We start from the raw sequence: 15,775 nt of genomic DNA, 5'->3' as shown, positions 1-15,775 counted from the left end.
CTGCCTGTACCCAGATTGTCCCACACAGAATCCTCTCACCCCACACCAGGATCCCTCCACACTGAGCCTCTCCACACTTGGCTCCTGCCTGCCCCACACCTGGTGCAGAGGGGCAGACCCATGCCTTGTGCTGTGTTAAGGTCAGGTGCAACCTCACCACTGAGTCCGTGCCCCCGGGGTGGGGGAACTGCAGGGTGATCTCCCACCTTCGTGCAGCCAGTGGCCTGTCCTCCCCCCTGCCATGCTGGAGCCTCTGCATTTATTTATTGACAAATCAAACTTGCAGAATTTTAAAATATTGTTTGCAGAATTTTTAATGTTTTGGCACAGAATGCTCTCAGGAGTAAGGACTTGCATTCTTACAGCTTGTGGCATCACAGTTGATCCTCTAATTTAATCTCTGATAAATGGAGCTGAGTAATGAAGTGACTTGTCTGCCCTCTGCTGACTGGCTAAGGAGCAACAGTAGCTGAAACTTAGAACAAGACAGGAATTCTCATCACCCAACTTTCCAACATAGTGGATCATCATGCAGTTATTCTGCTTACCACTATAACGTGTCATATCTGCCACAAAGCAAGGGAGCTACAGTTGGATGAAAAGAAACTTTGTAAAGATGCATCTATTTTTCAGCTGAAGGATAATACTTCTGTGGTGCGGGGGAGAAGGAGACCATACAGAACTAATACAGGTAAAGAGGCATATATTGGCATTTTTGATAGCTACATCCGCTCAGGAACCTTAAATGAAAAGCATAATTAAAAGCTAAAACGAAGAGACTTCTTACCAAGCAAGAAATGTACAAGCATCTTAATTAGATTTTTCCCCACTTGGTAAAAAACAAAACAAAACAAAAACATCCCTGGGATTTTCCAAGGGGAAAGATTTTCTTTTTGTCATGGAGGGACCTAAAGGGTATTTTCCCCTTTAAGACTGCAGTGAGAATTCTGGTGATTTTATGGGGAGACAGACAGATATCAATGGAAATAACAATTCTCATTAGCTGAAGTTAAGTTTTAATTATATTTATTAAAAATTATTTCACATTCTTATGACTTATTCTATTCCATTGCTGTTTATGACAGAACTGAAACTTGATCTGGAGAAGCCAGGCTGGCTTCAACTGTATATGAGAGAGCTGAATGTAAAATAACTGTTGGATTTGTAAGGAACAAGGGTAAGTCTCTTGATTTATTTATTGAAGCATCATAACATAATGAAATATCTAGTCAGGGCTATCCTTCATACACACTGCTTCAGACTTAACTTTGAGACTATTAGGTTAAGAGTTATTATAGCCTCCCCTCTGTTGGTATTGACTGAAATGAGATTGACAGGTGTGGGCCAGGCAGACATGTAAACAAACATCCTACACACTCATGGGCTTGTCAAATTTTACTATAGAAATAGATTTCTAGTTCCAGTTGTAAAGCCAACAGGAACAAGCAACTGACTATTTAGTTTTTCTCCTCGACAGGTGGGCTTCTAGAGAAAAATGTACTGGTCACAACACCAATTGCAGTAGTCCACTTTACATATGCTTAGTTTTGCATAGAAACAGGAAAACTGTTTTTAGACACTTGAATTTTCCCCTCCCACATCTTAGAAAATGAGCCAGAACAATAATAAATGTAGCACAACGTCACTGCAGTCTGCAGAAAGGATAAAGCACAGGTTTTTATTTGTCAGTCTACGCAATTTACTCCTAATCCTACTGGAATAATAGGTTAAATATAGCAGGGAGTTAGCTTACGTAGACCATGACCAGACACAAGAAACCAACAGCTGACAGCAGGAGGAGAACTGTGGATTCCAAGGCCTGAAGGGACTATTATGATCATCTACTTTGACCTCCTGTATAATACACACTATTGAACGTCCCCAAAATAATTCCTAGAGCATATATTTTAGAAAATAATATAATCGTTATTTTAAAGTGATCAGTGAGGGAAAAATCCACCACAACCCTTTGTAAATTGTTCCAACGGTTAATTACCATCACTTAATGTAAGTTTTGTTTCCGCTAGAATTTATCTAGCTTCAACTTCCAGCCTTTGGATTGTGTTATACCTTTCTCTGCTAGATTGAAGAGCCCATTATCAAATATTTATTCCCCATGTAGGTAGTTATAAATCAAGTCACCCTTTAAAGTGAAGTTAAGATAAATAGATTGAGCTCTTGGAGTCTGTAATTATAAGGCATGTTTCCCAATCTTTTATTCATTCCTGTGGCTCTTTTCTGAACCCTCTCCAATTTATCAACATCCTTCTTGAACTATGGACACCAGAACTGGACACAATATTCCAGCAGTGCTTGCATCAGTGCCAAAAATAGTGGTAAAATAACCTCTCTACATCTACTTGAGATTCCCCTTTTATGCATTCAAAGAACGCATTAGACTTTTTGACCACAGCTGATTATCCACCATGATCCCCAAATCTTTTTCAGAATCACTGCTTCCTAAGATAGAGTCCCCCATCCTGCAAATATGGTCTACATTCTGTGTTCTTGGGCATATAACATTTAGCCATATTAAAATGCATATTGTTTGTTTGTGCCTAGTTTACCAAGTGATCCAGATCACTCTGTATCAGTGACCTGTCTTTTTCATTATTTACCTCCCTTCCCCCCACCATTTTTGGGTCATTTGCAAACTTTATCAGTGATGATTTTTTCTTCTAGGTCACTGAAAAATGTTAAATAGCATAGGGCCAAGAACCGATTGCTATGGTACTCCACTAGAAACACCTGCTCAATCATGATTCCCCATTTACAGTTACCTTGTGAGACCTATCAGTTAGCTAGTTTTTAATCCATTTAATATGTGCCATGTTAATTTTCTGTTCTTCTAGTTCTCAAAATGTTGTGGGGTACCAAGTCAAACACCTTACAGGAGTCTAAGTATATTGCATCAACACTAGTACCATTATAACCAAACTTGTTTTTATAATGAGATTACAAGTTAGCTTCACAGGATCTATTTTCCATAAACTCAAATTGCCATTAGTTATGTTACCCTCCTTTAATTCTTTATTAATAAAGTCCTGTATCAGCTGCTCCATTAGCTTACCCAGGAACCATGTCAGACTGACAGGCCTACCATTACTCAGATCATTCTATTTACCCTTTTTAAATATTGGTACAACATTAAGCTTTCTTCCAGTCTTCTGGATCTTGCCCAGTGTTCCAAGACTTATTGAAAAAAATCAACATTAACCAGCCCACAAGTGCCTTAGCCAGCTCTTTTAAAACTCTTGGAGTCACATTATCTGGACCTGCTGTTTTAAAAGGTCTAACTTTAGTAGCTGTTATTTCACATCCTCCCGAGATACTAGTGGAATGGAAAGAGTTATCAACATATATTACATCATCTGTTTTCCCCCCCAAATACAGAACAGAAATATTTATTGAACACTTGTGTCTTCTATGCATTATTACTTATAATTCTACCATTTCCATCTAGTAAGGGACCAATACTATTGTTAGTATTCTTTTTGTCCCTGATATACTTAAACTCCTTATTGTCCTTAACTCCTAACTACAATTTTCTCCTTGTGTCACTTTGCATCCCTTATCAATTGTCTACAATTCCTAGCTTTTGATTTATATTAGTTACTATCAACTTCCCCTTTCTTCCATTTGTTAAATATTATTTTTCTATGGTTGCCTTTACTTCCCTTCTAAACCAGGTCAGTTTTTTAAGCAGTATGGCTGCCTTCCTCAATTGTGGTATTGTGGCTTTTTGGGCATCGAGTAAAGTGTTCCTAAACAATTCCCAATTATCATTCACATTTTTCTGATTAAGTTCTTCCTCCCAGCCAGCGTGACTCAATTCTTTTCAGCTTTGTGATGTTAACCCTTTTAAAGAACCAAGTATTTATCTATCACTGGTTTGGACTTTATTCTGTTTGCACATTATAAATGTGATCAAGTCATGATCACCTGTACCGGTTACCTCTTTATCTGTCAAGACGAGGTCTAATATAAAACTCCTATGTTGGGAGCAATACTTTGAGTTAGGAAAACTATCTATAATATAAAGGAAATTCCAAGGATGTTTTCATACTAGCAGCATGAGACCTCCAGAATGTCACTCAAACTGAAGTCCCTGTGCTCACACAGCTTGTCTTCCTTCACATTACAGATAGGTGCTTAAGAAGCTGGTCATCCTGTGATTTGGTGGTCTGTAGCAGACTCCAACTAATAGCCCATCTTGTGCTTTATCTGTTAGGACACTGATCCATAAGCATTCAAGATAATTTTCCCACAAGTTGCCAGTGACTTGGAAACAGGTAATGCCATTTTTGACAGAGTGCCACTCCTCCTTCCCTTTGGCCACTCAGTCCTTCCTACGTAAGTCTTCATAATAATTGATTTTAACATTCCAATCATGCAGTTCATCCCATCAGCTTTCAGTAATACTAGATCAAATTTATACTCATAAATGAGCAATTCAAATTCTTCTTGTTTGTTACTCAACCTCCTAGTATTGTTGTACAGGCAAGTAAAGAATTTTCTTCGTGTCTTTTGGTTCCTTGATTTTGTTCTCAACATCTCGATTTTGTACTAAATGAATGCGATCTTCCCTCTTTTTACCCTCCCAATTTGTTATTAGTTTAATGCCCTCCTGACTACTCTAGCCAGCTTGTGTTGGAAAAGTCTGGTTACACGTCTACTGAGGTGTCCAAACCATAGAGCACCCTCTCCCCATAGAACATGGACCAATGTTACACAAACTCAAAACCTTCCACACTTAGCTAGCCAACAGTTCTCTTCCAGAATCTTCTGCCTTCTGTCTCCCTTCACTCGTGGGACAGGAACAATCTCTACGAAGATCTCTTGGACATTCTTTTTCTTCAGCATACTTCCAAGTTCCCTGAAGTGATCTATTATCAAAGAGACACCCATGTCACAGGGTCATTAGTATTTACATTGAACCATCAGTGGATCTTTGCCCATTGATTTCAGAAGAATGACATCTTATGTCTTGGTTCCGGGAAAACAGCATTCTGTCCTGTTGTCTGTCCCTTGCAGAATGTTCTTTCTAGTCTTCGGAGTACTGAATCCCCAAGAAGGATCATCTGTCTTGCTTGGGGGGTTAGAGATCTCTTTGTGAGCAGGCTTAATTTTCCTGCAAGGGTATCTTGAGCTGCCATCCACAGGCATGCCCTGTCCATCTCTCTGTTCCTTTAGACCAGGTGGATCTTCAGAGTTGCCTTCCACAGTGTCCATATTGAGGACCTGCTAGTGATTGGAAACTTGTAGTTGTGTGGAATTCCTCCCAGTCCACTTCTCTGTGGTGGCCACAGCCTGCCCATCCTCATCTGTGTCCAGCCTTGTAGAATGGCCACCTTGCCTTTTATGAGCTGCCACGCCTCTTTTCCAACTTATTTCTCCAATTCCTTGGTGGTCAGCTTCTTTCTTCCTTGAACCTGGGGTACTCATATTTCCCAAATCTCTCTGTCTAGAAATTCATCAGCTTCTTTGATTCTCAGTAGCAGCTCCACTTCCCCTTCCAGTTCAAGAATCTTTTCTTCCAATGTAGCCATCAACTTGCACTTTGTGCACAGCAAGTCCCTTCTGGCTTCAGGCAGGAAAGAAAACATGGCATATCTGTTGCAGGTCACCACCACTGTTATATCACTGGCTGTCTTGAAATTGCACATAGAGCTGAACCTGGAAGGAAAGCTCTCTCCCACCCCCCAGCTCCCTCTGAAACTCTGTCAGTTGCCTTAGTTTGTGGCTCTCAATATTGCTAGCAAGTAACTCTCATTACCCAAATCTCTCTGTTTAGCTCAGCTCGGCCCCTCCCCATCAGGGAGCAATTAACCATTCAGACTTCAAGCAACAGGGCTGATGAATGTTCCAAGGGTCAGAACAACACCGCCTCACCAAGACATGAAACAGACCTGTTCCGACTACTTACTCAGGTGCCCATGGCCCAGCGACACAGCCTGTACACAGAGAACAAACAGCCAAACAAACTCACAGTTGGACCAAACAACCCAGTCACCAAGTCTCACTACCTCCAAGCAAAATCCATAGCTATCCCCTCTGAAACTCTCTTAGCTGTCTCGGTTTACAGCTCAGAGAGACCCTTTAACTCAGTATCTGCAGCTGTATTTTGCAACAGAGACTATTGATGCCTTCAGCAAGTCTTGCTCTGCCTTTCAGTCTCATTTTGTTGTGGATACACGTCTACGTTTGTAGAGATGGATGAATTTCAGAGTTTGGTTGAGCACAGCAGTCAAATACTGATCAGTGTCCAAAAATCAGGCTTGTTAACTCTCTATACCTTGTACAGTAGCCCACCCAGACTTCTTCTTCCCATCAGTGACCCCTAATTAGGCAATCCAAGATGTGACTGCTTTAGGACTCCTCTCTTCCTCCTGTTGCCCTACTCTAAAGATCCACCAAATGAATTCAAATCTGCAGCGCTCTGGAACTTACAAGGTACTTCAGGGGGCACAGCTCCAAAGGGTGAGTAACTTTAATTAGGTGAGTAGGATGAGGTAAGAAAGACAACTGCAGAGAGGGGAGACTATTGGAGAGTCACAGGTTGTCCAAAATGAGCAGTGCAATTCTCAAAAGAGAGTGTGCTACATCAATGTAGACTTCAGCAGGAAGACACCTAAGAGCTGTCAAATAAATCATTAATAACTTGCCTGTGGTTGAAAGTCAACTGGCTCAAGACCTCGGCACTCAAACTCCACTATTGTCTTAAACTTCTCACTGTCTTCAGCCTAGGATTGAGTCAGAATAGCATTTAGTTTTTATCTAATGAAAGGGAAACAACACCTTTTAGTCTAGGCATAAAATGCAATAAAGTTTTTAGAAGCAGCAAACTCTGGACCAAAAAATTTGAATTATTTTACATGGTTGATAACTAACCAGAATTTCTTAAACTTAGAGACTGGTCAGGGGAAGTTTCTGAGCCCTTCAAAGGTAGGCTCTCCGAGACCGGGGTAAAACTATTACATATTTGCTTAGAATGTGACTAATCTAGTGCCTGATGTTAACTGTGAAATATTTAAACAAATGATTTGATATTTGAGTCGGAAGCAGAAGGGACAAAGCAAGATATTAATTGGCTGCCGCTGTCCACATTTTTTAAAATATACTTTCCTAAATGCACAACTTCACTTTTGGAGCATCCAGCATCCCATTTGCGGTGTGTTTCTATCAGGCGATACCCGAGTGTATTTTCCCCTGTACTTCTGGGAGGAACATGATCGCAAAAATTGGGAAGCCTTGTAATAAACTAACACCACATTAATGATGCTTATTTCAGTTATATCTGCAATATCATAGAGAACATAAACTTACATTATAAGGCTTGATTGTGTCTCTTAAGATATCTAAACGAGAAGGGGGTAGAATTAAAATACTTCAAATTTTCCAGCCCTCAACACAAACCCAAGAGCCCTCCTTCCAAACACTGTTTATTCAAAAATCAGCCAACATTTCTGGTTAGTCCATCAAAATCTAAGACCCATTTTTTGCCAGTGCTACCAAGAATTTCATCTCCTGTTTTGCTGTTTTGTTTTCCTCTTAAGGAAGAAAAAGCAATGCATACTCTTGTAACATGGCTTTAAGGCTCCAACCGTACAATTGTTGCTCATACAGATCTCCCAAAGTCAATGGGAGGGTTGAGTGCAAATTACTTACAGGATTGAGCCGACAGGACACCATTATTTGTACAGGTCTGTCTCATCTTACGCGGGGGTTCCGTTCCGCAGTTAGCGCGTAAAGCGAAAACCGCGTATAGCCAAAACCCCATTGAGTTCAATGGCGGCCGAAATCGCCCGCACTACAGGTATAGGATTAAAACTGTTGTTTTTCTCTTTTGTTTTGGCCGACCACGTAAAGTTGAAATTGCGCATGTTAAATACGCGTAAGATGCGACAGCCCTGTATCTAACTCCCATAAATGTAGATTTGGGGGATAGTCACTGTATAGGGCAGTACAGACCTTGTAAATACCTTCCTATATTTTAACTAGCTTATCACTGTTGTATTTATTCCACAGGAAATGCCTTTCATATCAGACACATTTTTAATACCAATTTCTCTTTTCCTTCATGTTACTGCAGTATTTACATGGATATAGCTTTACAACATCACAGCTCAATCCCAGAGGGGAAAAATCTAATCTGGGATGGCTATGAAATGGGCAGAACTTTGTAGGAACATCTCAAGAACCAGGCCAATGCAAACAGCTGGCAGCTCCTTGGATGAAACTAGTTTCTAATATCTTGAGAGGAAAATGAACACTTGATACAGACACTTGTGTGGATGCTATTAATTTTCCAAATACCAGACAGGCTTTTAGATTTTTGGGGCCCAATCTTGAAACTCTTACTCCTAAAAGTAGTTCCATAAGTGTACTTGTGCAAGTATAAGGGTCTCAGGATTAGTCCTTATTTTTGTGAAAAAAGTTAAGTGATTAAGAGACAATGAATGGGACTATTTTGGTTGGGAAGGCAAAGGGCACAGAAAATATAATAAAGGATGAGCCAGGTGCTCCTTTTTACCCTTCCCCCATAATACAAGTATGAGCGGTCACACAATGAAGCTAAAAGGCTTTAAAAAGATAAATGGAAATATATATTAATGTAATAGATAATCAATCTGTTTAACTCTCTGCTATAGGATAATATTGAGGCAAATAAATTAATACAATCTAAAAAGGGTTAAACACTCCTACAAATAAGAACAGCTGATTTACATAGTAGGCCAGAGTTGCAGTGGCTGTCAATAGTCATGTTAGGGTGTAGATGATCACCAGCTTCAGGGCAGAAAATACTTTCCTTCCCATAGTAAGATACTACTGATTTATGAACATTATGGGGGGCTTTCCTTAAGAACCATCCCAAACTAGTCAGATACTGACTAGATGGACCATCATTCTTCTCTGCTTTGTGAATCCCTACATTAATAACAAAAAGACAAAGTTTGATAACTGAAAGAAAAAATGTCTAGCAAGTACAGAAATTGCCCAGGAAACTCTTTGCTACTTGTTACTTTTCATTCTTCTCTTAAAAATAACTGGCATCCCATTTTTTTCCAAAAAGGTTAACATCTTAAGTGTACACTCAAACGTAACGCTAGAAAGTACAATAATTTGTTTCCAAATAACTTTATAGAAGAAAAGCAAGCATTTTAAAAGAGACACCATTAACTTCAGAATCATGTTTCTGTTGGAAAAATTTGAACATACTATTGTTTTAGCACCTACAATTACTAAAACTAAAGTTGGCAAAAATTAATTGCCTTTATTGTTCTAGTGTTTACACACTTTTTGCATTTGCATGTGTAGTCAGTCTCATTCTTTTGTTGATGATCAGTTGCATTTCCTGTCTCATGCACAAACATGAGGACAAACATATTGGTGCTTTAAGACAAGCACCAGCAAGTAGGAGAAAGTAAACCCTTATAAACACTGGTAAAAAGCAACTAACAACAGAAATTCAGGACATATTATTTAAAAGATACTCTTTTAGAATGTTTTCGTAAATTAGATTAAAAAAAAAATCAAGTTGACAGCATCCCTTAAATCATGTGAAAGAGCCTACCAATGGAATTCTCTCTGGAGCACAGCTTGCATTTCTGCACCATAGTGGCACTCCCTCTGCCTCCCTTAAGAGGAGCACTGTCCTAAAAAAATTACAAATGGAGCCATCACTGTGTGTCAATTTTTTCATGTTCCAATTGGGCAACTAAAAACCTCTGTAGTGACAAAGTAGTTTTTACAAGGACAATGGCAAACTAACATGATTTTATATATTGTAAGGGGAAGGTAGGTTTCTTTCAGTACAAAGAATATTTATAATTCACAATACTATGGTTACCAAGGAATAATGTACATTATATACTAAATTTTAAATAATAAATTATGTATAGAATGTGTCTTGACAATACAGACACATTCTAGCCATTCCATAGGATATTTATTTAATCTTCAACCAGCATGATTAGAGCCCTGATCCTGCACACTGTTGTGCCTACATGCAACAATTTGCAGGACTGGGGCCTGCAAGGATAGCAGAAGAAGGGTCTTGTGGTTCAGGATGAGAGTCTGAGGTTCTAATTCCAATCTAAACCACAGACTTCCTGTGTTACTTTGGGCAAATCACTTCACCTCTCTGCCTCAGTTTCCCCATCTGTAAAGTGGGGATAACACTTCTCTATTTAAATTCATTAATATCATGAGGCAGTCAGGTAGTGATATTTATAGCATTTCTGTCATGCACAACACCAGTACCTTGCATAAGTTAATTTATTATCATTATTCCCCTTCCCTCCCCCCCAGGTTATCTAAACTTCCATAAAACTTGTTTTATCATTAGCAAAGAGGAAATGCACTACTGGCAAAACCCTATTGTAATACCACTTCAAATCCATTTTCTTGGCTGTGGAAACTTACTGGCTTTAATGAGGGGAGGCTTTTCAAGAAAGTCTTAAAATAATAAGCACCGCCACCAACCATTCCTATAGCACATTTCATTCAAGAATCTCAAAATACTTTGTGAACATAAAGTCTGACAGCAACCCCGATGTAGATAATTATTCAAAGGCTGCTTTATACAGCATATCCCCCATTTCCATCAAAGTCAATTTTACATAATATGCACTGGGTTTTTTGGGTTCTTTGTTTTTAATGCACATCTTGCAGTTTGGCAGCTTACCATTAATCGCAGGTATTGCCATTTTTCAGAAATCTCACCACAGTTCCCACATTTCATCTGGAAAAGAAAAACAGACACCAAAGAATCTTAAAGTTGTTAGTAAGCTGATCAATAAAATAGCTCAAGCCATTCTTAGACTTAAGTTTAACCATTTTGTAGTTGAAAGGTCATGGGATAGCTGCCCTTAAAGAATGGGGGGCCAGAGCCTCAACTGGGGTCCATTTTCATAGCCCCATTAGCTTCACTTGAGCGATGACAATTTACACAAGTTGAGGATCTGTTCCAGAGAATATTAGGTAGAAAGAAAACAGATTACATGTAGGAGCCAATAAATAAAGATGGGAATAATACATCCCAACAGTTTGTCAACCAAGCGAGTCTTCCACCAATTATACTTAAAAAAAAAAAAAAAAAATCATAACCACAAAAGAGAGGATGGTGGATATTATACGGACTGAGGAATAGCCATGATTTTACTTCATCGTAACTGATCTTTTAATGCAAACATACATAACATCTAACCGTTACTCAACTTCCAAAACGTGCTTAAATTTAACAAACAAAAAAAAACCTGCACAACTTTCGGATCACATATATTCATCTTACTTTTATTTAGATTACACAATGAACCATGCTTGAAATGTGCCATGATACCACTAACATTGTGTATATAACCAATTGGATACTGGCAAAACTACATCTTAGGTCTGGTCTACGCTGGGGGGAGGGGAGTGATCTAAGATACGCAACTTCAGCTACGAGAATAGCGTAGCTGAAGTCGACATATCTTAGATCAAATTAAAATTACTTACTTCGCGTCCTCACGGCGCGCCCCGGCTCCCCCATCGACTTTACTTCTGCCTCTCGCCGAGCTGGAGTTCAGCAGTCGACGGGAGAGCAATTGGGGATCGATTTATTGCGTCTACGCGATAAATCGATCCCCAGTAGATTGATCGCTACCCGCCGATCCAGAGGGTAGTGTAGACGTACCCTTAGATGGCAATGAAATACCACAGTGATGATCATAGTATAGAAACCATTCTCCAGTGGTTTGCATTGCAGGATTCCATTAGATACCAATAATTTGTGTACTGGAAACCTGCAATACAAACCACTGTAGGATGGAATGCAAAAGAAGCCTGTGACACAACACCATGCAACTCAAAATCATAGAAATGAGGGCTGAGGGGTCCCCTAGTCCCGCCCCCTGCTGATGCAAATTTACACAAGTTTCAGCGGTGGGGAGGCTAGAGGACCCCTCGAGGTCCCTTCCACACCTCTATTCCGATATTCACTGGTTTTCAGTCTGATAATTTTATATCGTTTTTACTGCATGCTATTTTGTACTGTATTCTAGTTAGCACTACAGGCTTGTATTGTTAAAAAAAACCTACTGGGGCTTTTAAAGTACACTGCGTTTCATTGTGCTTTGCCTAGCCCTGCGAAGGGGTGGCAGGCTGCGCGGCGCTGCACCTCCCCTGGCCCGCCATACCTTCAGGTACCAGCGAAAATCTTCCCCCACCGGCCTGAGGTTGGTAATGTTTTCCAGAGTGGCTCTCAGCTGCAGCCCGGTCTTCTGTAAAGCAGGGGGCGGGGGACAGAGTCAGTGTGTTACAGCCAATGCCACCCCCTCCCCCAGCACGGGCAGCGCCGCGCCCCCCTTACCCACCCCCATGCTCAGGGCCTGGCGCGCTGCGGGGCCGGCTGTAGCTGGAGGCGCAGCCTGGACACGCTCAGCAGCTGCCTCCACGTCCCGCGGCGCAGGCAGCGGGCGGGTGCCGCCCTGGAGGCGGGAGCAGCGCTAACAGAGTCACCGACACCTACGCCCTCCCGCTAGAGGCCGGCCTCCAACTCTCGCGATCGTTGGCTTTTTTTTTAATCGACTCCTGGTATTTGGCAGCTTTCCCGTGAATGGTTGCCCTTAGACAAAATGGTCACCTCATCCCGTTACTTTCGCAAGGAGCTGCCCGTAGCCAAGATGGCCGCCATCTGTTACTTTCGATGGGACTGAAGCTTCAGTCAAGATGGCCGCAAATTCCCTAAACTCTGCTGATTGCAGCGAGGCTGCCCCTAATAATGATGGCCGCCATCCTCCATTGTATTTAAGGACACAAGAAGCCAAGTCAGGCCGCTCTGTCCCGCTCATCGTCTCTACGGTTCGTGAACAAAACAAGGAAACGTGGGGAGAGAGGAGGGAACCTGAAGTGGTTGCAGGGACCTATGGAGTGCAAATAAGAGAGTAACGAGGGCAGGGCAGATGGATGATTCCTTTTTCTCCCAAAGGGTGATCGCTAGAACACATTGGAACCTGAAAATTATGAACGCAATGTACCTTTTGATGGATTAGTATTCATGCAAACTACTTCTCAAATTGCTTTGTAGAGTTACACTTTCAAAACTAGGGCTAATTCTGGTTCCTGGGTATAGTGTAAATTAAAAGGTGTACATAGGAGAATTACAGGTGGGAGGAGAGATTCCGCCACCCACCGGCAATCAATGGGGTCTCTCGCCATCTCTCTAGTCATTATTAGAGTCTCCTCTCTGGCCTACTATATTGTACGGACTCATCGATTTAGGGGATCAGGGGAACTGAATAATGACTTCCATAGCCACATTTCCAAATCCCTTTGCTGCTAAGAGATACTGTAAGTCATTTGAGAAAAACACTGTTCTGATTTGGGTTTGAATTCTGGAGTCAGTACTAAACACTGTAATTTCTGGAGTGTTTAAAGAATGCACATAAATACGTTTCCAGATTGGCTCCTCTTTCTTGGTAGGATGATGTTCAAGAAAGGGTATGTCTGCAAACAGAACACACTTAACCATAAAGACATGTAGAAAGATTTGAGGGCTCTTTTGGGGTCTTGCAGAGAGCATTAGAATGCTCTTTAAAAAGAAAAAAAAAAGTTTCAAAGTTATACCAGTTCTAATTACTCCCTTTGATCAATTAAAGCACAACCACTGATGGAGCTAGGGATCTCTTTCCTAGCAGAAGCTGAAGTAGGATTCTAGCTCCACCTCCTACAAGAAAGTGAGGGGTGGGGGGGAGAAGGAAAGCAGCTCTGTTTTCATGGCAGTGTTTTGCTGCACTTACATGTTACCTTTTTTCCCCTCATAGAATAAAGCTTACTTCTGGGAAACAAAGGAAAATACTGTCAGTAATAGCAAAGTGGGTTGTTATAGTGTATTTGGTTTCTATTATTTGTATTCCGTTCCCTTAGGAGCAACTTTGCCATTGGTTTTCTGAAGTGAAAAAAGGAGTCAGATACAGCACTTGGTCTACAGTGGAACTATATTTTCAGTTCAGTGGAAATTGTACAGCAGCTTAACTGAGGGTGTAATTAGTCATTTGAGTGGAAAACTGTTGCTACATTTGACAATGGTCAATATTAAAATTTAACAATGTTGGTCAGTAACAGATTCAAATTTGCAATGGTAGGGGAAAAGTGTTTGTTTTCTGAGTATAGCAAAAAAGGAATGGATTACAGTAAAAATAAATTAAATATGTTTTTAAGATATCTACATACCCTTTCAGGTGTTGGAGCTGTAAGTATTAAAACTGTAAGTTCTACACAGTATTTAATATAATTTCTTTAAATAGTTATTTTGAAAAAGATGAGTTAGAGCCAAAAACAGATTTTTGGAAAAACATATTCTCTACTCATTGTCTAAGATAAATATGCAAAACTTATTTTAGTGTATATAAAAATACAAAACATGTCTAAAACAAAAATAGGATGGTTCTTTTAAACACCCTTCTTTACACAGTAGGCCATCTTACTGTTTACATAGATTTCAAATATATTTTTAAAAAGGATAATTTTAAAATACATGCAGCTGATTTACCACCTGAGAAACAGATGTAAAGATGGTCACATTTTCAACCTAAAATACTTGATGTAACTAGACAAACATTTATATTCCCCACATGTATGGCCATATTATAATTTGCCTAAAATATACTTTGTTTGCATGGGCAAAGTTACCTCAAACTGGGCTACTGTGTCACATGTTTAAAATTATATCCTTAGCAAATGAATTCTGCAGACTTACGGGGGATATAAGAGTATTTTAAAAATATTTTTAAGATAATAAGAATTTGAACAATACAGAAAAGGAGATTGATCCATATTTAAGAAATAGATTATCAATCCTTCACGTAAAAAGCAAATAATCTTTTAAAGCTTCCATTCCGAGGTTTAACAGCAGGTATCAGGAAAAAGTGTCAGTTTTGATAGCGTGTCAATCACTGAGACAGCTAAAACAAAGCCAGCACAGAACCAGGGCTTCGGTTCTTATCTGATCATTAACTGATGTTCAAAGCGTCCATTTAAAGATTGGGACACAAACTTATCTTAAGAGGTCTGACAAGAGTTTTAATTCCAGGGATCTATAGAACTTCATTTGTTCTGACCCGGAGTGCTATATGGATAGAACAGTTAAAATATTGTTTTTTCTAAAACTAGATATTGAACTGATCTACAGGAACTCAAAGCCACTCATCTTGGATATACAGTAATAAAAGTAAACGGTGTTCAGAGATTGAGACCTCGATTACATGGACAACTTTTAAATTAAAAAAATACAGGTTTCACCATTTTTATTAAAGACATTCACTTACAGTTTGTAAAAAAAAATTCTAAACATACATAAAAGTTCTATCCAAGAAGAGATAAGGAATGAAAGTGTCCCACCCCTTGCAACATTACAATACAAACTCACAATTATACAATTTAAATTGGCTTAATCTTGAAATGTAATCCAATGAGACTGAAGACTAGACACTTAAGGTCCTGCACCAGATAGTAAAACACTCGTAACCCTTCTGGATCCCTAAAGGACAAAAAACAAACATTAGTTTTCAAGTTTTTAAGAGTAGTTTCTAAAACTAAATCCATAAAAAAAAAGCCATAGTGCCAAGATTGTTCTTTTTCATCAGTGACTGACTTAAAACACCATGGTTCAGTCTGGTACAGCTGTTTACTGTGGTAAATTGATAGTTATATGCTTAGACTGAAGGTCGTATACTGTAAGTCTGGCCCACATTCACTACTTTACTTTTACAATGTACAGCCTTTTTGTTCCATA

At 39.7% G+C, this 15,775-nt stretch overlaps 1 protein-coding gene across 1 annotated transcript in view; it reads right to left on the bottom strand.

Annotated features, from left to right (window-relative positions):
• The window catches only part of LOC112120575 (CXXC motif containing zinc binding protein), a 15,933-nt gene extending 3,436 nt beyond the window's left edge, over positions 1-12,497 (bottom strand). The window contains exons 1-6 of the mRNA XM_026651864.2: positions 12,357-12,497; positions 12,180-12,263; positions 10,688-10,744; positions 9,575-9,656; positions 7,327-7,358; positions 6,666-6,743 (exon numbers count right to left, since the gene is read on the bottom strand). Of these exons, the coding sequence (XP_026507649.1) occupies positions 6,666-6,743; positions 7,327-7,358; positions 9,575-9,656; positions 10,688-10,744; positions 12,180-12,263; positions 12,357-12,362 (339 nt within the window). The 5' untranslated portion in view covers positions 12,363-12,497. The remainder of the gene's footprint in view (positions 1-6,665; positions 6,744-7,326; positions 7,359-9,574; positions 9,657-10,687; positions 10,745-12,179; positions 12,264-12,356) is intronic.
• Between the last annotated feature and the right edge of the window lie 3,278 nt (positions 12,498-15,775).

The sequence above is a fragment of the Terrapene carolina genome, unplaced genomic scaffold (genome assembly GCF_002925995.2).
Source record: "Terrapene carolina triunguis isolate 2854851 unplaced genomic scaffold, T_m_triunguis-2.0 Scaffold103, whole genome shotgun sequence".
Lineage (NCBI taxonomy): Eukaryota > Metazoa > Chordata > Testudines > Emydidae > Terrapene > Terrapene triunguis.
Note: the sequence above shows the minus strand (reverse complement) of the source record. Positions and strands in the feature narration are given on the sequence as shown.